We start from the raw sequence: 25,636 nt of genomic DNA, 5'->3' as shown, positions 1-25,636 counted from the left end.
GCAGTTTTTGAACCATTTTTCGCTTCTCAAAACTAGCCTGCATCTTCAATTCCAGTACAGTAGTGATGCGTGTATTAAAATTGCCAACAAAAGATGTCCCTGCCCGAATACACAAGCAGCAACGTGACTTACTGCCGAGAAAAGACAAACCAAAACGTTACTGCCCAATCTTGACTCATCCATGACATACAGGCAAAGAAGCGTCATTAGCTTCCTGAGGAATTCAAAGAGAAGCTTTTACAATTTCAGCGTTTCTAACAAACAGTACCAGCTTGGACAGATCGGAAATACTGATCAGACCCCCGTATTTTCTGACATGCCAAGCAATACTACAGTTCACAAATTGGGAGAAAAACAGGTGCGAGTAATAATGAGAAGCAGCACATAACTGTAATGCTCTGTGATAGCAGGCGGCCGCAAACTGCCTCCATATGTGTAATTGAGGTTGTATCTTTGTAAATACATATTTATTTTTTCTTCAAATTGAGGATGAGAAATTTGGGCTGCGTCTTAAATGGGTTCATTTTTTCAGGCAGGGTATCACAGGGGTTAAATACTGTGCCACAATATTATACCCTGCTAGGGATACCGTATGTACTGTATCTAGATAACTACTCGTCCAATTTGATTCAATGTTAGCGCTTACTTAGACTTTCATTCTTTTGCAAAATTTATTGATAGTGAGAATCTACGGATGTACGGAGTAGCCTTTTGTATCTTTTAAATTGCTTATTTTCTTTGTCCTAAGAGATTTTATTTAGCTATATTTGCCATATTTGTAATTCACATTTCTGACAATTTGGAGAAATGACTACAGGAAAGTGTCAGCTATTCATAACTGAGAGCAGTACCTCTTTGGTATGGACGGTTATCATCTCCAACTCAGTAGGTTTTTCTTGGTCCTGTAATATGACATTTTAGTGAGATGTAGCAGTTGGTGATTATAAATACAAGATTATAAGTGCATTTCGTTTGTATCAGAAAACCCTAATTTGCCCCTTGAGAACAGGGATTAATGATGCGTTTTTTTGTGCGGTACTGAGTATAGTTTCCTAAAATGAAAGAAAACACGAATAAGCCTGTATAGAATGCGATCATGATTTCAGAGGAGCAGGACACAGCATTGTCTCTGGGGCAAGCTCCATGACCTCCTGAGTTTATTATCTCAACACATAAGGAGAGAAGATATTTTTTTAATTAACTGTACTATGTAAATAAAGCTCTGTCTCTTGGTGCAAATTGTATCTTCAGGTCACTGGAGGTGACGAGCGTAACTTGGACATTGCAGCTGCCCGTAGGCCGTGAACATGAAATATATAAGAAACTTAAAAGGGAGTCTGGGCCGGCAGCGGTCCCGTAACTCGACAGACATTCTAATTGGAGTGGACTGTGTACATCTGTACATTAGTGAATCCTCTCACAACGTCAAGTCTTTCAAGTTGAGCAATTTGAGGGTTTCAGTTTTTTCCTCTTCTTGTGAGCCTGATGCAGTTTCGCATGTGAAACCTGCTCTGAGATGGTTCCAGGGTTTGACTGAACTTAAGGTTTTAGTTTAAGTTAAATAAAATGCATCATTTTATGTCCAAATCAAATGAGCCTTTACATCTCAGTACTAAAAAGTCAACCCATGTTATTAAATATAGTGCATATATATGTATGTATAATAATTGGAGATTGATTAACAATCTAGCCATGCAAAGAAGTGATGCTGTATTCATGCCAAGATTATCTGGCTTCCACTGGTGGGGAGCAGTTTGATGCCGTGTCGATTGCTTTTCCAGCATCTTATGCTTTTGATGTAATAGATCTCTCTGAACCCATCCTTTGAAGCCTTTAGGCCATCTTGTTTGTCATACATAGTGCTTCATTTCACAAGAACTGCATGCTTTCAAATATACATGCATGGTCCACCCAAGATGTTCTTATTTTTATTCAATAATATGTCTAGTATATATGAAAGTGGTGGAAGCAGAGGCGCAGGGCACATTATGTATGATGGACTGCATTATTTTGTGACTGAGCTCTGAGAATTAGGAATTCAGTACTGGGGGAAGCCTGAAGTGGTTGATGCTCGGAGTGTAGGGGAAAATGAAATGCAAAAAAACACCATTTATCTTTTAACCTGTTTGTTATTTGGTTTTTTTAGCTGCACCATAATTTAAAATATAACCCTAGGGTAAATTAAAGTTCAATTTACAAAGTCGCACAGGATTTAAAAGATTTTGGATTTTAAAATGTGTATTGCAGCCCGGTAGACAGAGAACAATTGACTGTTTTTAATCCTAACATTTGAAATAAAAACTAGATATGGCATACAGCATTAACACTACAAAGTGCTATTGAAAATGTAAAAGTCAATAGTATACAAGGGCAGATGTTCCAGGACAAAGCCATTCTCTTAGTTTTTTTCTTGAACTGTTCAAGGACAGATCTAGTTATTCCGACACTGATGAAACACTCCACACTACTCTATTGATAAAGCATTCAAAATGTAACTGCTAAACAAGGGCTTGAAATCAAAACACACAATTGAGACGGCTATACTTAAAACATAAACACACATGGCTGGATGCCTACAGCTCTCAAGAGAAGCTGAGAGTATGTCCTTTTCATGTGGCCAGGAATTTGTTTTTGAAGCATTGGCTGCCTTACAATCCCCCTGTGTTTATGCATTGCACAAAAGCAGCCCACAAGAGATGTTCTGCTTCAGCTTTGTGTAGTGTAGTTATTCCATTATTTGCTTCAAAGCTCACATTTAATGTGTATTGAAGGGACACACAGAATTTCCAGCAAAATGATGGAGTGCAGTTTAAACTAGTATTTTTATTAACAAAAACAGACTTGGTGCTAATTTGGTATGCTGGTGGCATGTTCCATCTGAAAAATTATGTAATATTTATTTTTCTTTCTGATATAATATTGACAACTATCTATATCCTTGATAAATAATTGCCAATATAAATTTGTTTCAGAATGTTGGTATTACATTATGGGATTAAATAATCCTATTACATAAACGTATTATCAGCAACTATGTGTGCACTGCAAGCATTATAAAAAAACGATTCAAAGTATTTGGTTCGCTTTAGCATGGCATTCCTCCAAAAAAAATACTTGTTTCTTGGATAGCAGCAACATCAAAACAAGCTTTTTTTTTTTTTTTTACAGAGTATTTAAATTCCAAGGTAAACCCAAAGTGCTTAGCAATAACAGTACGGTGCATTTCACACTACAGTTGGTGGCATATTTTCATGGGAAGCATATGCAAATTTAGATTTGAAAAGATAGCAAGCAGTGCCTGTAATTTACTCCCCCAAAAGAAAGGCAGATCACATGTAATGCTGTAAAATAGAACAAAAAAGAAATCTGTTAATATAATGATTTTTTTTTTGTCTTTTGAGTTGTAATATACAACCGGTGATGTCCCCTCTTTTATAAAGCAATGAATATAATCCGGTCAATAAAGACCACTCTGATAATGGAATTTGAATTCTGTAGATTAGTTTTAAAGTAGATAAAGACAAAAGACTTCACTAGACATCAGAACCATATAACGTTCTGGAAGCCCTCGATTTGGAGGTGGGCCTTCAGCAAGACGTTTCCGTAAAAGATGACCGCAGGTTTAAAAAGAATCAGCAGAATACGTTAAAACTGTAACAACCTTGACTTGCATAAAGAAGGAAAAACATTTAGTGAAATAGATTTTCAAGGTGTGGTATCCGAAGCATAATCAATAAGTACAGAGAAACATCATCTGTAATTGACAAACCCGGGACTGGAAGACCCAAAAAGCTGTCTAAAAAGGATGAGCAATACTTGAAGATAATATCCTTAAGGAATAGGAAGAAGACAAGTGTTGAATTGACAACATAACTGGCACAAGGCACAGGTGTCATTGTCCATCAAATCGACAGTACAAAGGTCACTCTTGAAATCAGGACTTAAAGGATGTGTTGCAGTAAGAATACCTCTGTTAAAGGGGAACAGAACTAAAAGACTAAAATATGCACAAGAACATAGAAATTGGAATATGGAACAATGGTCAAAGGTGCTTTGGACTGTTGATGGATGGACAACGACACCTATGCCTTGTGCCAGTTCTGTTGTCAATTCAAAGCTTGTCTTCTTTCTATTCTTTAAGGATATTATCTTCAAGTGTTGCTCATCCTTGTTAGACAGCTTTTTGGATCTTCCAGTCCTGGGTTTGTCAATTACAGATGATGTTTCTCTGTGCTTGTTGATTATGCTTCGATTACCACACCTTGAAAATCAAGTGATGCAAGATATTTCACTCAGTGTTTTTCCTTCTTTATGCAAGTCAAGGTTGTAATAATAGTAGAAAACACTAGTGGAGGCTTTGAGTACATTGTTGATGCTCATAATGCATCAAAATGCAACATCTAAAACTTTTGCACAGTGTGTATGTATGTGTGTATTTGTGTGTGTGTGTGTGTGTTTGTCTATATATATATATATATATATATATATATATATATATATATATATATATATATAAAAAAGTTTGTTGTCAGGAGAATCAAAGCACTTTCATCTGGTTAACAGCAAGTCACATCCATGTTTGTTGATGGCTTTATAGAGCATTCACAAGTCAAAATGCCAAGCTGATTGATGAGCTAATACATTGTGTGGACGTTTTTTGTTATTATTGTAAGGGCTGTCAGCAGCTGAGCTGTTCAAAGTGAGTTAGAATAAGAGACACCCTACACAAGACGTATTAACTTATTACATGTCAAAAAATGGAGATTGTACTCTGGGACTATTATAAAACATAAAAAGTCTTGTTATTTTTTTCTCCTGTCGTATTCTGTCACATGTTTTATGCACAGAATGACATGTGTACACAAGATAAGTACTGGGATTTTGTCATATCCTTAACGATTTATTTCTCGTACATGGTTTCTAATAATTACCCTTATACAGTATGCTAGATGACATTAATTTGGGCAGGAAGCTTGAAATGTACTGGGGAAAAAAATAAGTTTATACATTATATTTTTGTATTTAATACTTTTTTCATTATGTATTCTTTTTCTGCACAGCATCTACTGTGAATCAGCCTTCGGCTCATTTATTTTTTATTTTCAAACATATGCTGCAAGTAATGTGAAGGAGCGTACTGCATTAATGAGAATTTAAAATCAAATACAGTCAGTCTTGCTCATAACAACTGCTCAAGGGACCATCTAGAAGGAGGCATGCAGGCTGAGCCTCAATATTTCTGACAATACTGAGACCTAAGAAACATATCAGGGAGTTCCAGATACATTAAATCAACAACGTGAAGTTAAGGCAAGGCGAGTTGTCATTTTGTTATATCGGTTTCTGACAATGATCAATCACTCAATCGGTCTTGCACGTAAGTTAACAGAAATTACTGACAACAATATGAATTTAGCACCCATCTTGGCAGCCACTATTGCATCATTGGAAAGGTGCCCACACTACAAGAGAGTGTACTTGTTCTTAACACAGGTTTGGGTTCTGTTTGTTTTCATATCGCACACAATTTTACTTTCTCTTGTCTTTCTCTGGGGTTCAGCACAGAGATCAGTTGAAAGCTGTCTCAGCATCTCTTTGTCATAGATGAAGACATGGTCAGCAAAGTGAATCTGGAATACTCTACTACCCTGCACTGTCAAAAGCCTTCAGTTCAGCACGACATGTGGAGACAGTCTCTGTGTGACCCAACCTGCCTGCAGGGCTTTTGCTAAAATGACATGCTTGTGTTGAATAACCCCTTCAGTTACTGCGTGCATAATTGCACCACGTTAAATCTTCTATCTACGTATCTATTTTATAATGCAAGTATGTTTTCTCAAAGTTTTGGAAGGGCAACATCTTGAACTCCATAGAGTTGACACAAACTGTTTGTTTAAAATTTGTAAAAAATGTAATAATAAATCGGGACTGAAGGGGATATAGAGAAATTGCCAGTGAGGAATTAAAATGTTTAATAACACCACACAGGGGAGGATGGTTGGGCTTGGCCAAGTGATATTGACATTATGATGGTAACATGAACTCATGGAGACCTTTGCGGTCAAAGTCAGCAACGCTACACACAGACTCAGACCACAGGTGAAAACTGCTTCTGAACGTCAAGATGGGTCCCCCTCTGTGCTCCCTCTGTATAAATATTGAAACTAATGCTACATGAAGAACAGCTGGAAAGATACAAGAGCTTCCTGGGTCCAGATTCATCCAGGTTCAGAGACTAACAGGCTGTCTACTGTGCTAACAGAGCCAGACTCCATTCAAACTGTTTGATTGAAACTCACGTCCCGATTGGCTAATGCAGGATCACATGCACAACAATAGTACTTGCCCATATAACGGTCTTCAGTTAAGCTGTCAAAAGTGCCCTCTGAATCCACACCGAATAAAATGGCGGACCAGAGTCGACATTGTCTAATTTTTTTTAAGTTTAATAAAACGCACATTGACTGCAGATTTCACCTTGTAGTGGAAAATTGTTCTTGTGTTGAAACCTCTTGTGAGCCTACAGGGCATTCTTGTCTGTCACTTTTTCAACACTCTGGGCGACAGTTCCCCCTAATAAGCCTTAACTTTAGTCAATATGTATATTACTCCACAGTCAGTTTCCGGGGAGAGTTACTTACAGTGGACAATGTGATCTAATTCAATTCTTCTTTGAAACTGAACTTAGTGCTTAATGTTCTGCATTGGGGAAATCAACAATAGTAGGTTTGTTGTTCTAAGTATACATTCACCATCTTTGCTTACAGCCCATTGCATTAACATCTCATGGATGCAATACAATTATGCAATACTGCCTTTCTTGTAATCTCTCCTTGATTCACATGTCACACTTTTTGTTCCGGTTCATTTTGATGGTGTTCAGGTAAACACAGCCTTTAGTTGTATTTCTTGTTAAAAGGTCCATGAAGTGACACTGAAATCCGGTAATGTTACATTAACTGCGCTTGAGACGGCCAGGGGGGAATATCAGATTGAATTTTGAAAATCCAAATTAGGTTTGTCTATTAGTTTGAAGTAGCTGTGGATTTTCTGTCTTTAACACTTGGAGTGCCTGAGCTCAGAGAAGACAGAAGATGCACTGTATGTTAACTTATCCATGTGCCTGCCCTCATCAGTCATCCTCCAAATACAAATGTACATATTGAAGGGAGATTTTCTTTTAAATTCCAATTGTTTGTCACATAATCAGAAAATACAAATTTGATATGGGCACCGGTAGTGTTAATAAACAACCTACAAATATTAATAAATATAATTGATTTTTAGAGAATTCATTAACATTCAGAGCATACTGTTATTATGCACCACACCAATTTTGTGATATTCATTTGATCTAAAAATCGGCAGCTCTACTTTAAAATCAAACATAATGGAGCATGTGAGTCGCTTTAGTGTGTTTCAGTGTGTAAAACTCCCAAGGATAGTCCTGTTTTCAGGATTTTAATAACAGTATTTAGATCCGGCACTGTTATATTCAGTAGACAAGACCACATTGTGACAACCTATACTTTTAGAAGTGTAAATGAGGTGGATTTTGCAATCCTTTATTTGTTTGCCATTTTATGAAGTGCTGGCAATAGGTGCTCTAAAAAAAAAAAAAAAAAAAAAAAATAGTGATTTGGTACTTTCTAATAGCAGCTATAACTGCACTTGCTTCAAAAACCAGGCCATTAATGTTTAAAAACCTGGTCTCTTTTCAGCACCTACATTTTGTTTGAACTTCAAATATATATTTTTGTAAAAGTTATCAAGTCTTCAGGGACACAGTCTAAACAATAAATCAGAGAACTGTACAAAGACAGCAACACAAAGGAAGATATTAAAAAATGCAACCTAGACCAGCAAAGACATAATCGGATCGGATCATAGGAATCCTTTTTTCATGGGCATCACTGACGGACTATAAAAGCTATTGAAGCAGGGTAAAAGCTGCCTGTGATATATTGAGCAAACCATCAAAAAATGAAACTGAATGTAGTGCATACTCCGGAAGGAAAACTGTTTTCGCATTTCTGCAGGAAATTTGGGGAAGATCATAATTCTTTTTTTAATTTTTTTTTATTATCTTTTTTTCATCTAGAAAATATGAATTTTGCTGGTAATGCCCAAGTAAGATGGGACAACAGCAGAGAGCATTTACTTCACATTTACAGAGTCACAGTGCATATGTTGCACAACCATCAAGAATGCATTTAGGAGCTCTTAAAGTTAAATCAGAAAATGATGTATGTGAAGCTAGTGACATCAATGCTTTGTCAAACTGATGTAGAATTTGTAAAAATGTCCAATTTTTACCATGCCTTGGTTTTTTTTAATTTATTTATTTTCTTGATACAGTTCAGTGTGGACAACTAGTGGTTGGCCATTTAGATTACTCTTATTAAATCGCTGTTCTAATATTACTGAATTAAAACATGCTTTTTTTCACTTGCAGGATGGTACAGAGGATTTTCCACCAAGAAACCCACAGTAAAGGTAAGGTTTTTATAATCGCACACTCTCTCTGTCTCTCTTTATACAGCTAACCAGTTGGCCCATTTCTGTGCAGATCCTAGTTTGTCTAATTCCATTCATTCTAATTACTAATTACTGGTATACAATAATACATACATAAATAAAAGCATGCAGTTTTAATTATTTGATTAGTCAGCTGTAATGGGGAGCATGACTACAACAGCCAGGATAAAAGATTGTTTCCTGCAGGAACAACAGAGACATTTACTTATATTGGCTATGACAAGGACAGCCAGGTTCTTTAGTGGCTCAGTTGCTTGCCTATACTGTGCATCATACAGGAGAGCGATCCCATTCATTCAATCTGGTCTAAACGATTCACCAATTTCAAATAGTGTGAACTAACCGCCCCATGTTTATTGCACTGTGGTCTCCGTTAGCAGCTTGGTTTGTCTGGTCTGGCCCCACACACAACCAAGTGTGTTATGGGATACATTGGCTGTTTACTATATGAGGCCATTTTAGCTTTAAAGTGACACATCATTTGGATTTTAACTTGCTAGCTTTTAAGCCATGTCTAATAGCAACTGCACTACTGTGAAAATGAGTATTGTCTACATTTTAAACCATTTAAAAGGTTGGGAAATATTTTGGCCTAGCTGTCAGTATCCTGCCTTTAGCAAACGCATATTAAAAATATGCCTTCAAATTTGCCATGTTTGTGCATTTCTGTCTGTGAGAACTGGCAGGTTGTAGTGTTAATGTACTGCTAAAACTCATTAGGCTGTATTCTTAGCAGTAATGCAGCGTGTAATGCACTTGCAATGTGAGGGGGCTCTGCCAATCTCAGCTACAATGATAAACATAACAGGAGATAATAAGTTCAGAGCAGTTTTTACATTAATGATGTTTTATAGTGAAGCTGATATTTAATATTTTGAAGTGCAATTATGGGAATGCAGAAACGTTATTGAACTGCAAAGCACCATGGTAATAAATGGAAATCATTTGAGGTTAAATTAGTATCATCCAGCTTGCTCAGAACATCAGTGTTCCTTTTTTTTTTTTTTAATAAACTGAATATAGTGGTACAGTACTAAATTACTTTCAGAATCGCTTGGCAAACAATTACAGCATGACATTACAGTAAGAAAAGTGTAAACACAGTTTATCATTTGTACTTACATTGTCAGAAAAACAATTGGAACCTTTTTCAAGTTTCTTTTTTTTTCAAAATAATGAATAATATTTTCACAGGCAGGCTTATCACAAACTTTCAGGAAACACAGGGACGTTAATCATGTAAAAATAAATAATGCTGGAGGTACTATTTGAACTATAGAATTTGCTATAGAATGAGCAATAAAGGGCAGGTATAAAAATAGAAAATTCCAATCATTTACTGAGGAAAGAAAGCCACTGTCAAAGAAAAGCACATCTCGCTCTGGAGTAATCCACACACAAATTTAACCCATTTTGGGTGGGTGTGTGTGGAACACGGTTAGCCAAACAAGTACTGTATTGACAACAGATTAACCAAGACTATTTAGATATTTTTTAAATAAAACCTGCACAGGATCTAACAATAACTGGGCCAGGCTGCCCCACTAATGAAGCTGTCTTATATCTTCGCCTAATAAATATTGCTTTCTGAATCCTATTTAAACCACCTTGTCACAGCACGGCACATGCTTTTGTCGTGCCAAGAAGCATGTTGCATTATTTGTGGTTTTTGTTCCACGAGTCTTCTTTAAGCCTCTGCAGAGGTGATGCTGACTGATCTCTAAAATCCCTGGCAGGCATCCTTAGAGACCTGAGCCAAATCTCTGTGCTTTATAAAGACTTGTACAGATTAAAGAAACACCTACTGTGAAGTGTTTGAGCCTGTTACTTTCCAGATGGTCTTGAAGATCAAGATTAAGAACTTCCTTCTTTCTTACTGCACTGAAAGCATAGTTCAGGTCAGTTGTACCGGTCTGTTTAGCTGTGACTCTAAAAATACACCTTTTTATAGAATTTACTGTAATGGTAGGGTTAAACCTAAACCTCTTCTCCCTCATAGCTCTGTAAGCACATTTCAGTCCTGACCTGAGCACCTGTCCATTCCTGTTTAGGACACTGTGCAGGTTTTGTCCACTGGGGTAGAAGCTGAGACACACTTGTGTCATGAGTCGTAGGTGAAAGAGTTGTGAATTGGCCCGCTACTCCAACCTAATCCTCTAAATCCTCTTCATTTTAATGCAGTTTCATGCCTAAGGGATTTTTTTTTACTTGCCATATACTGCATGTGACAGATTTAGTAATAATTCTACATATTCATCTGTCTACAAGACAGATGTATGTTTCACTTACTAGTTTCCTTCACCATTTTTTAAATATGTGCTTCACTTGAGATGCAAGCTTTAAATCTATATGTGTTTCTTAAATCTATTTTATAACCCTTTGTGTGTGTGAGGTAGATTTCTCTGCTGTGGTGCTGTTATCTGTCCGCAGTATCTCTTTATTATGCGTATATTTTTTGTTGCTGTAGCATTGTTTTTTTGCATAATCCGCCCCCTCTCGTCCTCCCACGCAGTCATTTCCTGTTGAAAGGGTTGAGATGTGAATGTGTGTGGTGCTCAAACAGCAGTGCCACTCCAGCAGATTGGAGAGATGAAGAGAGGAGCATCAGGGCTTTCTCACAGGGTGGAAGCTGATTTGTGTGTGTGTGTGAGAGAGAGAGAGAGAATGTGCACGCGTGCCACTGAGTAAGTAAAATATGTGTTTGCAAGTCAAATAAATTAAAAACGCACCTTTGTGCTGGGGTGAAACTTGAAACAGCAGTAAGTGGAACTAAATGGACAAGCTCTGAAGCCACTTAAAATACTAGCAATGACAGTTTGGGGCTATTTTTTTCAACCAAATTAATAAAGAATACACTCGCTGCCCATTAAATTTATTATTTTTTAACTTATTAAATAGATTTACCAAACCAGTTTTCTCAGTTTTTAAAGAACGTTTTTTTTTTTTTTTTTTTTTAATAAATGTGCCCCTGTGTGGTGGGTAGAAAGACCTTTGGTATGCACTTTCTCCCATGCAAGGGTATCTGCATGAAAACATCTGGAGATCATAATTTTGTGTTAATTACTGAGGTGCATTTCATTGGTTAAACATATATTAAGGGAAAACCGGAAATAAACCACGCAGAAATGCTGTACTTTTTCTGTTTAGTCTTCAGAGTACATCAGTGAAGATTTTCTGTTGATCCGTAGCAGTCAGGGAAAGGAGCCTGATCTTCTATATTGATGGTGGCGTCAATGAAAGTTCTCTTTTTATTGATCTTTGAGATCTTAATGAAGAGTTTTTAATGAGCATCTCAGAAAAGCAGCTGGTCTGATGAAACCTTCTGATTGGCAGGTCTGACATTCATTCTCATCACTTTACATGGATTTGAAAATCTCACTTTAAAATGACAGGTGACTGATTGCTACATTCTTTGACAAGAGCAATATGGCTCAGCAGTAAAAGCTTTTGGCTTTCATGCCAAGGCATACCCGCTGTACCGTATAGCTCAGGCGTAATTGCCAGTCATCTAAAAGAATATACAATTGAGTCAAAAACAGTTATTCAATGGCCAAAAAATGTGAAAAAGTAAATGTTCCCCTCACTTTATTGGAACTTGTGATGTTTTTTAGTTGAAACTGTGAGCTGTGGGACCTTTTATACAGAAACTCAAAAGAAAGTATTCAACCGCCCCTGCGGTTTGGATATTTGTTGCCTGTTTTAACCCACTCAGTCCACTTCCTTACTGCATTAATAACTTCTGCTGGAGGGCTTACCGTATGAGCGTCTGCTGAACACACCAGGATAAGTAAAAATAATAAAAGCTGGTTTATAAACGGTCAGCTCTAAAATTGGAACACATTCAAATATTATTTAAGTTTCACTTTTTTGAAAGTAAGTTTCTATTATCCTTTTTCTGCCGGGCAGCAGCAAAGGCAGTACTGTCCCTGGAGATTAATTCTTGCTCATTAGAGTGAATAATTTCTTCTTGTGGCAGAGAAAACAACCCCAGCAAGATACAGCAGCCACTCATTACCAGAGAGAAATGGAAGCAAACAAAACGAGGGACCAAACGAGGGAAATCTACCTTTTTGCCTGTCAGTCAGTCAGTCTGTCTGCCTGCTTGTCCACCTCACAGTTTGACAGGAGTATTTTGCATGTTCTATGAGTCTTTACCTGTCTCTTACTTGTCATCACCCCTGCAAGCACTATGGGACCAACCAAGCATTACAACTTACTTTAACCTTAACCTTTGAACTAAGTAATTGGTCCGGTTGCCCACTGGGTATCATTTACATTACTGTTGTCATTTATTTCCATATGCATATTTTAACTGGGACCGTGTTTATAATATTTTCAACCTTTTCTGCAGCATTACCCAACTGGTACTAATTTGACTAGTGGATTGTGGTAACCTAATGCATTTTCATAAAGTGTAACTCAAAACTGAGAAACAAAAAACAAACAGGGCCCAGATAACTTAGTTCAGGCTCAGCGTTGGAATAGAACATTACAGTTAACATACCCACACATCTACATGTTTACTTGAGGCAGCAACAATATGTAGCTGTTTAAAAGAACCGTAACAGCATTGTGTATGTACTGTAGAGCTGACAGACAAGGTCTGCACTGCGCCTATGATTGAAATAAATACACAAACAAAACCTGGAGGTTTTATACCAGACTGAATACACACCTGCCAGTGGCAGTTCTAATATAATTTTGAATGCTTCCACTCCTTTAGAACCATATACAGAGCAGCACAGCATGGTTAAATGGTTTGCATTTTCCTCCTAAACAAAATTAAGTGGTATTCATTTATGTCTTCCATTGGTTTTTGTTTGTCCATTCCACTGTAAATTATTTTGTTATTTCATTTCACACATTTTCATTTTTTCCTTTTCACTCACGTTGCGAGTCAGCCCACATATACCCAGTCCAGCCAATATTTGTTTTCGGAAGGAATAGCGTGAAACTGATCTTGTGTTACTGGTGATTAATTTCTTACATTATTTAGGCTAAACGCGGCTGATACAAAAAAGGAGGAAAGGGCCTCTTCCAATATCTCCCTGGGGAAGAAGACAGCAGCTCTCCCAATTACACTGTGCACTTGCTTTCCTGCGTTACTGACAACAAGTGTTTCAGGGAACATCATTTCTACAGTAAAGCATAATTGGCAAATGAGAGACCCCCTGCATCTCCATTCATAATTAAGCCAATTAATTAGCAATGTTAGTTTAATTATAATTTAGGGAGAAGGGGGTTCGTGGAATGAATGTCAGGGCACACACAAACCAAACAGCTGCTTTCAGCCAGTAGCTCTGACCCAGAAAACACTGCTGAGGTGAAATGACTGAGGAAGTGCAAGAATAAGGCAGAGACACTGGGAGGTTTCTAATACTAGCTATCACTTTTTAAAAATGAAAACACATGTTTGCTATAATCTACAGTAAGCAGCTGATGAAAGTGCAAACATGTAAGAATTATGGATTATTTTGTCAGCTCACTTGAATACATCCCTTTAAATTGACCCTTCTTTTATTGACTTCATCATTGCAGCCCTGAGACAGGCCACTCCAAAAGGATACAATGCAAACGGCCTTGGCATAAACTTAGTTTGCTTGAATTTCATAAATGATTCATTGTGGTATCTTTTGGTGTGTAAAAAGGGTATCCACAGTGGTTGCAATCAAAAAAAGTCTGAGTCTCAGGCAATGTGTTTTGAAGAAAGTGAGTTTGTGTTTTGCTTCCTCAGGCTCTGAACAACTTGCTGTCCTGTTAAATATTTTAAAACCTTTTTTTTTTCTTTTTTTTGCTTCTGGGCAAACAGGTTGCACAGGAGTTTGGTGATTCTTTCAGTTGCATCATACCCCCTACTTTCCATAGTAATAAAATGGTGTTTATTTGTTTATTTGTTTGTTTATTTATTTTCACACGGGATTACTGCTTCCAGTTTGAATAGGACACTTTGTTGTCATTGCTGTAAATGGGATAGTAAACCGTTGGTGTATTTATAAGTTATTGAGGAGTACACTTAAATGTATTTTTGTTTTATTCTGGTTGCAAGCCATTTTGACTGAATATAATTGGTTTCATAATGGTTCAACCTTGAAAACTAAACCATAATGTGTATTTAAAATGACAAACTTTTTATTGTGTTAAATGACCGGACAGGAACCGAATATTTTACCAATGTTATTTCACATTAAAGTAGTCAAAAAAAATGAATAGCTTTTGGGTTGGTGCTTGGCAGCAGGTGTATATTTTGCACAGTGAAATGTTTTTTTTTTTTTCACTTTGCCTTTATTATTTCAGCATGTTTTCCCCTCTCAATTTAACACTGACCTTTTACTAAATAAGCATGCGGATGGTTGCAGCAGAATTCCAAACTGACATTTTATTTTTAACTTTGGTAAGTTGCTTTCAAACAAAAGCGGGAGTGGTGGGGGCAGTTCTTAACCTGCTTTCTAATCTCCCAATTTTAGTTTATCTGTTATTGAGTTATTATTTATGGGTATTTTAAGCTGCTCACAGCCTCTGATGTGAGTCATGCCTGCTCTTCTCCTTGACTCAAGTAACTGTGCAGCAGCAAGGGACTGTAATAAGTCAACTGGCTCCTTCTGGTTAAAAGCACAGAGCAGGGCAACAATCTACACAATTATCAAAGATTAGTGGAAAGTATGACAGCTAATGCTAACGGTCACAAGGCTGTGTGGTCCAGTGGTTAAAGAAAGGGGCTTGTAACCAAGAGATCCCCGGTTCAAATCCCACCTAGCCACTGACTCATTGTGTGACCCTGAGCAAGTCACTTAACCTCCTTGTGCTCCGTCTTTCAGGTGAGACGTAATTGTAAGTGACTCTGCAGCTGATACATAGTTCACACACCCTAGTCTCTGTAAGTCGCCTTGGGTAAAGGCATCTGCTAAATAAACAAATAATAATAATAATAACATTTAACTTTGATAAGTTGCTTGCAAATACAGATTAAAAGCTGCCAGATGGAAACATTGGTGCCTCTAAACATACCCCTTAAATACACCCTTAACATTGTCTTATATCAAACAAACAGCATTTGTTTGCTTGGGTACTTTTGGATTGGGTGGCCAGGGATTCAGTGCTACTGAGGAAGAGACATTCAGAAGTAAGCAGGCTATACCTGGCTCTTATGCGCTGGGCTCATGGGTAGGCACCAGTATGCCTGCAGCCTAAGCATCTGGGATTCTGATCATATCAGATCTAGGAAGCAGCTGTACAAGGGTGGACTTCTCATTTCTTTGATGAGAAAGAATGGGAGAAGAGCAAGGGTGATTATCAGATGACCGTTACAGTATCAATTTCGTTTTTTTCCTGTTTTACCCTATTGAAATTCTTTGATTTTTGACCGATGTTTGCTGATAGGATTGTAAGATGGTGAGAGATTGATCTATAGTCGGTAAAATTATACTGAAAGATAGAGAAGCAGGTAAAGTAGATAGAAAGAAAAAAAATTTAACTGATTTGGAGAGTGAAATATTGAATAGAAATGTAATTGCACTACGGCAATAGACATGGGTGCCCACTACTTTGCTATGGCAACCTGGATGATGGTGTATCTATAAAAAGCTTTATACATTTCTTTAGAGGCTAAATGTACCTTGTGATGTGAATAAGAAAGAGAAAGAGTTGACCTCCTACTGGCTCAAGTATAATGTATTTGAGCATTGCGCAATGGCTGTTGATTTACCAATTATACAACATGAGCAAAATTAAGCTTCCTAGGTTTTTACAGGGCATCCCTGAGATATTCTAAAATACAGGTCTGGCATAAAGTCAGTTGCAATATATTCACTCATGCTGTGATTTATCTAGCTCGGCAGAGTGCTGAATTCTGGTACTGGCACAGAACATGCCATAGGACAAAAAAAAAAAGCCCTGATGAAGCCCATAGCGCATGGTTAATTGACTATGACGATTAAAATCACTGAGTGATACAATGCTGAATGAATAGGCTGAGGCTTTAAAAACTACTCACAGCTCAATATCTGACAAGCTGCAACAGTTGGCTTTGGGTATATCCACGTCTGCGTTGGCTAGATGTGGATATACCCAAAGCCAACTGGCTTTCTGCAGTTACAGTCAGGGTGGGTCAGGCAGCCGGTCTGGTTACTCCAGGCCAATAGGACTTACTATTCACAAGAAATGGGCCTTGAGCTGAAGAAATGGGTAGGAGTTCAGATGGCAGTAACTCCAAGACTGTATGGGACAATGCACCAAGCTTTTAAATAAAATTCACTTTGACGTGTGATCAAACATGACTTTTTTTTTTTTTTTTTTTTTTTTTTAAACATGTAGGCAGAAGAAACAAACATAATACTTCCAGTTCAGATTGCTCACTGAAATTGAAATATAAAGACTTGCAGTGGCATCAAAAAATATTGCCGTGCAAAACCATCCTAATATCACGATTTTTGCTCGTGTAGTTAACCAATTCTAACGTTAGCACCGAGCAGTTTACTCCAGGCCAATAGGACTTACTGACAATGCCTTGTTCTCTTATTGTCCGCAGCCGGAACTCGAATCTTCAGTGTTCCATCTCAGACACCCAGGCCATTCGCATTATTTATTGTCTTCCCATATGCGTACAGGAATGAATACTAGTTGTCTGGCTAAAAAAAAGACTCCTTTACTAAAGAATTCACAAGAAAAGAGCCTTAAAAAACAGTGTGGAAATGATTACAGTGGCTAAAAGCTTAAAGCATGTAAAATGCTTTTCATTACACAACGGTACTCTCTCCAATCCAAGATTCACCTACATTGGGATGCTTCGTTACTGCTTACTGCCTCCTGTATCAGTTAACACTCCTCCTTGGCTTTGGTGCTTTACCACTGTCATGTAATAAGTTTGAATATGGACAGTGCTTTCATCGGAAAGCATCTTAACACTTAGTGATGCACTTAAATGGGCACATGTTAACCAATTAGAATATTAAATATAAAATACAAATCACGTATACAATAGCCTTCCTTGGTAGCTGTTCCTTGTATTCCATAGCTTAACCTGCAGTGCACTCTATTTCAGTACTTGCCTCCAGTTTGTTTAGATTACCCAAGAGTATCTCACCCCACATGAAACCCTTTCCCAGCCAAATACACATCTCTGTATTTATACTCTTCATTACAATTGGTGTTGGAATTCTAGGTTTTGTTAAATCCAAACATAGCGCTATCACCTGCTGTACTGGCTATACTCTTCTCTCTCTCTCTTTTGACAGAGCAGTCTATAGAGACGACTGCTGTTTGATTTGATGAGTTTGTCCTATGCCTCATTGCACACAGACCCACACTATTCCCTTAGCAAACGGTCATCAAAAACAAATTACTTTTCCAGTCATTGCTGGCCTTAGCTGGATTCGAACACAGTTTATACTGTATGTGGGGGAAAAAAGGTGATTGTCCTAATGGTAGGGTTGGTGAGTAAACCACCTAGTCCCCATTTCTACTACTGCCTGCTATAATTCAACCTGAACTATTACACATACAGTAGAAATCAGTCCAATGCAGCAAATCACTCCTGGCAGTCATTACTTGGCTGCAAAGATTTTTTTTATCCACCTAGTTAATAGTTGTGGCTTTGGCTTAGGATGCTTAACCGTAATGGGCTCAATTTTCCAGCAGATAATACTCTCTGCATTAAGTCTCTAGAGGGTACCCTTGAGACATGCTTGCAGGGCAATGCGGGGAAGCTCACGCAGCCAAACACCTCTGCTATTTATGCTCCTTGGATGAATAAAAAAGACTTCCTGTGCAACAAGTTCAACATCTTTCTTGATCCCCAAAGTTCATCGTTCCAATTAACATTGGGGGGAAAAAAGCGTATGTTTGGGACTGTTTAAAAGGTCAATGGACATGTTAAAGATAAGAATTAGGAAGCCAGTATGCCCTAAGCAACATTTGGAATTTGGGAGGATGCTGAATGTCTGAACAGTGAACCCTACAAAGATAACGTAACATCCTAATCTTCTGCTCCATGTGCTTTATTGACAAGCTGGTTGTGACAGTGCTTGTGTAAGAGATGTTTATTTCTGCTGGGAAGGAGATGGTAATGCTGTAATTTGCAACGTGATAAATGGAATGCTCTCTTTTGTTTTTATAGGGGATCTTTCCAACCAACTATGTTCACTTGAAGAAAGGGATTGTCAGTAACAGTGGGTAAGTATCTACTCTCTATTTATTATAAAGGGGTACTAAACGTATTCTGTCTTCAGTTGTTATCCTACCCTCATTGTATTCCCATGTCTGCATCTCTTCATAACTGATTAAGCTTTTAAATCTTCTGTAAGAAATGTTCAGAAACTCTGTGTTGGCAAATTTGTGAACCTGAAAAATGTTAACCATAAGAGAGATGTTGGTTCTAGTTTTTATCCCCATTTTACTTAAATACTGGCAATGAAAGCTATTAGAGGGGAAAACACAACAATAGCAAAGAACCATTATGTTAGATTCGGTAGCCAATTATTGTTTGCCCGAACACCGTAGGCTGTTGGGTTCTTTGGTTTGCATTTCTCTAGTGTGTTCGTATTATGGAGCTGTTTTACTGACTTGTCTAATAACATCGATCTGAGTCCAGCAACAACTTACCCCATGACTCCAATACATCACTTACCATCAATTTATAGAGACTATTATTCTGCTTCCATCAGGCTAATACACAGACTATTGTGACTGAGTTGGAACTTGCTTAGTAAAAAGACTAGTAGATCGTTAAGGAAGTCAGTCCTCTGGCAATGTTTCGTTTGGCTGCTGTGGATAATCAAGGTTCTATTGAAATATATGGTTTGACTGTAAAGTGAGACATGCAACTTTTTGGGATTCTGCAGTGTTTTGGATTATCAGGTGGCAGCAGTTTGTAAAATAAAATAAATCCCTTAAAAATATGTGACTATCGTACTGATGGTAATAAAATCAGTGGTCTTATTTTTATTTATATTGTTGTAAACAGATCCAAAAAGGCGACGTGTCTCTAAGTAGCTATATACTTGTGATTTTAAATAGAGAGACAAAGATGTGGACATATTTTGTAAAATGTTACAGATAGAGAAGGTGTCTTTTAAAATAGCCTCTGATGCTGGTTTTAATTTCAAATTCAGACATTCCTAATTGTTTGTATTGAATATGGAGACTATATTTGATGGAACCTTTTAATTCAGAACTGGCCACAAAGTTTTTGTTTACGGTAGGTCCCTTTTTTTCATAAAATGACCATTGCTGTCTTAAGCTTGTGAATAGAGGGTGGAAAGGAACATCTTCATTAAAAATATTTCTCTGGGTTTAATCAATAACTAAAAAAATAAATACATCATCGTTTAGAAAATGAAAGGCTAATTATTCTTGTTCTACAACAACAACTATACTCAGTATATAAAATATTCAAACAAAGGATTTTTTTTTATGCCAGTTCAGTAATTATAAAAACAGAGTAAAAACCTCTTAATAAAATCACTGTTTAATTGAATGAACTGCACTTTGTAATCAACAATCCTATCGCTGAATAAATAGCTTTTCTTTATCAAAATTAAGGTATTCAAACATGATCACATTAAGTTTTTTTTTCCACTATATATACACATTAATTAATTAATTAATTAACACAGTGATTCCAAATAATCAGAATTTGTTCATAAAGTGGAAACAATTAATTTCCAGGTACGCTGGTAAAGATATTGATTGATAGATAGATAGATAGATAGATAGATAGATAGATAGATCTTTTATTTAACATCATATAAGCAAAGACACTACAGCATGATATCGCAAACGGAAGCCATAATAGTATTTCATGTTGAGTTTTCCGTTAAGTAGAAGGGAAACTACAAAGCGGTATATAAGTCAGTATGCTTATGTAACATTATTCACTGGGTTTCATTTGACTTTATGAAGCAAAATTTGGTAATTCTGTTCGGTGATGCAAAACTTTTGTCCATAGCGGTACTTTTAATTCTGTATCTTTTGCTAATTATATCTGCTCTTTTTTTCAATGAATGACACATTACCACTCGGAAGCACTTCAGAAGGCAGAACTTTATTGGGATTGGAACTTGAAAGATCCAAGAGCCTCCAGCAGGGTGTTACCTCACTTTACAGTCCTGGCTAACGTTGTGTAATTCTCCACAGTGTGTAAAAAAACAGCAACTATTACAAATTCGAGGTCTACAGCTATCCTCCATATCTCGCCCATAGCAGTGTAAAGTAACTGGAGCACTACCATATGTGATGTGATTATGTGATTCTTTATATCAGACTGAATCAGACCAGAAATCATGATGGCGAGTGTTGGGAAAATAATGAATTCTATAAATATGAATCCATATCTAAATATAACTAACAACTGCAAATAAATTCATAGAAAAACATATATACATATTTTCCATGTGTGGACCCAACACAACCAATCAATCAATCAGACAGTCATTTATTTAGTCTTTTACTCTGTTGACAATAGATTCTCATTTTTAATTTATAATGATGATTTGCCCATTAAGGCCACAACACTTCTTCAAACATCACTATCAAATATGAATGAATACAAACACAGTATGCTGTACATGAAGGGCATGGCAATAAAATTCTGGATCAATTAGTTCTGATTTAACAGTTACAAATACCAACCAGAAATGCATCTACTTTACACATACAGAAGTTAATTTTAACCTCTTTTATAGAACATTACAAACTTCTACTAAAAGCTTTTTGGACGTTCGGAACATTCCGTTTTATAAATGAATTTTATCTTAATTTAATATATTGAGGAAGAAAAAGTTAGTAGGTAGTGATGCACCTTGGTGTTTATACCATTAATATGATGGATAAATGTTAAGTATTTGCTCATTTTAGCCAGAGGTGCTTGCTGTTTTTACATCTTTTAAGATGGCCTTGAAAGCAGCCTCCAAAAACTGCATCTGACTGTTAACTGTCAACTTTTTGTCCCCCTTTTGAAATTTAAAATACACTAAATCTTCTCAGTGGGGAGTAGGTTGCTCTATTTTTAAAAACACAATGTAAAAGGATTTTATTATTATTATTTTTTAATCCTTAGGCATTATGTTCAATAACCAATACAGCAGATTTCAAATATATTCTACCTCTAATGCTTAAAGTATTTATACCCATCTAATATTACCATTTATTTCTCCTTCCCTTGTTATAGAAGAGTTCCGATATAACTGTCAAGACAATTTTCTGTTTCCATCCAATCCTAAGCAATGGAGCTTACCAAAGTTACTGAACCCTGAAAGCTTCAGCCGGGGGACTTTTCTGCCTTTATTTGTGGGGCTTCTGACCAGAAGGGGTCGCCAAGGTGAAATGAGTTTAACTATGCCCAGCCGATTTTCCTCCCTCCCCCAAGAAAACTCAAAGGCCAAAGCAGAGCTTTCTATGGGATCGGCAACTCTGTACAACAGGCATTCCAACCAGTGAGCTGCTCAGTAGTGAACATTAGAATCTTATTTGAAACTACCAAAGGAGAATCAATCATACTAACAAAAACCTACTATTTCATGGTGGGAACACCTGTAATGTGGTGTTTATATATCTATGGCAGGGGTAATCATCCCTGTGAGGGGGAACTTCTATGTCAAACCGATGGTACTTTAACTGCAGATACGCCATTTGCCTTACATGGTGCCCCCAGGGAAGCTTTGTTTTTGTTCACAAGTCCTCCATTTCTTGTTGCATTGCTGTCAAAGCAGTAGTAACTGTCCCTGTTCTTCTAAGAACAAGTATGTTACCAAGTTTAATTAAAATTGCGAAGTTTCAAAGGAAGTGAAATTACAATTATTTACTGTTTCAAATTATTTACTGTCCCTTGGTGGCATTCCCAGCTCTGAAAAGGTTGCCATTAGCATTTTTTGGTGGCTGTTTATGGTGTCTCTTGTGTATTGTGAACCTCTAAAGTCTCCAGGTTTTATTTTTCTGTTTGTTAAAGTAATTGGTTAGGACTGACACTTCAACCTCCTTTCCTCCCTGCCTGTCTAGTTTCTGCAATCATTTCCTCATCCCTTGCACAGTGTTTTTTTGACGCACACCCCAGTATTATTTGGTATTATGTATACCTGCCGTTCTTTGAGGGGCAGTAGCACTGTTGCCTGGGTTTCCTCTGATTCTATGTGACAGAAGCACAATGCACTTAGTAGTACTATTCTTACAGTGCTGCAGAATTAGCTACTCGAAGGTAACAGAGCTGCATGTCCAGTAATTCCAACAAAATGACTTACGACCATGAAGTGAGCTCTTAATAGCCGCTGCATCAATTACAAAAGAGTTATATAAAAATAATGAGAAATTGTAGTTATCGGCATATGAGTCACACACTGTAGAGAATCATATTTTAAAGATTATATTGTATCAAAAAGTGCATGCCACTGGTTCTGTATCTTCAAAGGGTACTATTATAGAAAAATTCTAATACGTTTTTTTTCCCCAGAGCATTCTTTCAATTCCTATCAGTTCCAGCACTCAGAGAGTTGATCTTGTATATGTAGGTATATCAACAAGGGGGGCAGTATACATGCCAAAAGGTTAACCAATTTTTTTTTTTTTTTTTTTTTTTTTTTTTAATTGTTTACATCCATCAGCATTTGATTTATAACTATATAATAAAATAATAAAGCAAAAGTGTTTGGTTATTGTTCTCGGTTGTTGTTACCTTGTAATACCTGTTATGTAAATGGTATTAACTAAACTACTGTTTTTATCTAAAATGTTGTGGCAAAATAGGATATTATTTCACATATAAAAACCATAGCATTACAACATAGGCTGAAATACCACAATCACAAGAATGCTAAGAACCCAAATATCACAGCCATTGGAGCCCAGTTGCTGAAAATTGCAATTAGATTGGCCAATGTGCTTGGAATGAGCTCAAATGAATTGTTGATTGGCAATGATGCAGTGAAACCTGTAAAACATGCATGTTGTAACTAAGAAATAAAAAAATAAATAATAATAATAATAATAATAATAATAATAATAAATAATAAGTAAAATGCTAAATGACCCATTTACAAATATGTAGATTTTTTTTCTACTTTGTACATATTGTTTACACCACATGTGAATGTTCTTAACCTGGGTTCAAATCCCCTTTTGTGCCTCTTTTGGTATCATTCTCTGTTGCAGACACAGTCAGTATGTTATATACTGTACTCACTCATTATACAGTCTATACTTAGATAGATCCGTCACCCGCTGGTGCAGATTAAGTGCTGGTTGAATGAGAGGGACAGATATCCGAGTGCATGTACTGTGCACTGCTGGGGTCTGTTCACTGCCATTATGATGTCTATTTGCATGTAACTGTAGTTGGGAGCTGTAATTAAGAGACTGCTCATGTGTGGTATTACAGGGAAAATGGAATCTTCAATTATAACTGGTTACACGCAATAAAGGTTTGTGTTATAATTAGGCTTGCTCTGTTCGATTTTTTTATATTTTTTGCCAGGTTTTTTTCAATCTTTATTTTTCGATTCAATCAGAGAACGGGTGAAATCGACCTTTATGCTTTAAAAAAAAAAAAAAAAAAAAAAGACAAACTTTTTATGCCATTGAGAAACGTCTCATTTAGCGAAGCCCCTTTATCATAGTCAGCATGAAGCAAAACCATGGTTACCAACATTTTAATTGAAATAACGTTTGGTCATAGCAGAGCTATACCTTTGTAAAGATAAAGATCCTATACAAATTAAAAAATTGTCTCAAATAAACCGTAGAAAACGCAGCATATAAAAATGTATTACACAGACTTTTATAGCATACATTTACAAGTAAAAATAATATGCACAGAACAAAACATTAGATAGTTGAACAGAACTAACTTGCACTTATTCTTCAGCACAGCTGGAGTCACTGGAAGGTAAGGCAGACGGGCCCACTTCGTCCTGCCGCGGAGACGTCTGTCGGGATTGTGCACAATACTCTAAGTGTTTTCCACTTGCGCCCCATTTTCATATCAAACTAGTAACTGACACTGTATACCTAGCAAAATCCTACCTACACCTTAACCCGCTAATTTCAAAAATAGCTTTGAAGGACAGATGCTTGAGCTGGCAAATGAAAGTGCATAGTCGGTACAGGTCTTGATGATTGACAGTCATTTAAAAGGATGGGCACATTCTGCCGCTGCTTCAGTCAACGAGATCTGTCAGAACTGGGTGAAATGACAGTGACAGTGAAACTATACTAACAGGTCACTGAGATGATTGACAGCGACACCTAGCCATTCAGAGTGGAACGGAGATGGGACAGACAGCAAGTATAAACACTACACAGACTAGAGATGATTTCTAAATTTGTTGTTTTTGGTACGATATGTATCCTATATAAATTTATTTCAGTCGAACTCTCATTTTTTAGGAATTTGATGTTTTAACAAGCTTTACCGATTTAATATCGAAAAGTAGCAAGCCTAGTTATAATGAGTTTGTGTTGTCTCTAGGAGTTTGTAGATGGTGCATTGATGTATCATGATACATGATATATTGTTTTATTATAGAGGTCTGTATTGTGATACAGGACCATAACGTACTGCATCATGACCAGTGTATTGTGATTTTGACAACATTTCTAAATGTGGTGTTTAAAACCGTGTTACTCGGGCCAGGTGAGGCTAGGTTGTTATTTTTATATCTGCTGTACCCTCTCTGCAACTGTTAATAAAGAAAGCCAAATACCTGTTGAGCATTAACTTAAAGCTTGCATGAGGTGAGGTGCTGCATTGTTTTAATGAATGTGCCTTTCACTTCGGAGGCCTGGGTTTGAATCCAGCATGGGCCTCAAGTAGAATTTATTTGGTGGCTCCCAGTGGGCAGTATACATCATAATACCACCTATCACCAATTCAGCTTGATTTGCACCAAGCACTTTTTGCTTTCAGTCACAAAAGGATAGACCAGGTTTTGGCACAGGGACTCCCTGACCAATATAGAGAAAGTTCCCATTGTCACTGATTGTACTATCTTTGCTCTGTGGAAAAACAGAGAGGACCTGTCATGGTCCCAAAATGTAATTAGAAACATATTTTTTGGGACTAAATGTTTTTGGGCGAATTTACTAGCCCCTTTTCCACTGGTACATCCGAGCCGTG

At 37.0% G+C, this 25,636-nt stretch overlaps 1 protein-coding gene across 11 annotated transcripts in view; it reads left to right on the top strand.

Moving 5' to 3' along the window:
- LOC117412168 (dedicator of cytokinesis protein 3-like) overlaps positions 1 to 25,636 on the top strand; it is a 196,665-nt gene that overhangs the window by 47,567 nt on the left and 123,462 nt on the right. For all 11 annotated transcript variants that reach the window (XM_058988761.1, XM_058988764.1, XM_058988760.1 and 8 more), the window contains exons 3-4: positions 8,456 to 8,496; positions 18,650 to 18,705. In XM_058988761.1, the coding sequence (XP_058844744.1) occupies positions 8,456 to 8,496; positions 18,650 to 18,705 (97 nt within the window). The remainder of the gene's footprint in view (positions 1 to 8,455; positions 8,497 to 18,649; positions 18,706 to 25,636) is intronic.

The sequence above is a fragment of the Acipenser ruthenus genome, chromosome 16 (genome assembly GCF_902713425.1).
Source record: "Acipenser ruthenus chromosome 16, fAciRut3.2 maternal haplotype, whole genome shotgun sequence".
NCBI lineage: Eukaryota > Metazoa > Chordata > Actinopteri > Acipenseriformes > Acipenseridae > Acipenser > Acipenser ruthenus.
The sequence above is the reverse complement of the archived record's forward strand: the minus strand, read 5'-3'. Positions and strand labels throughout refer to the sequence as shown.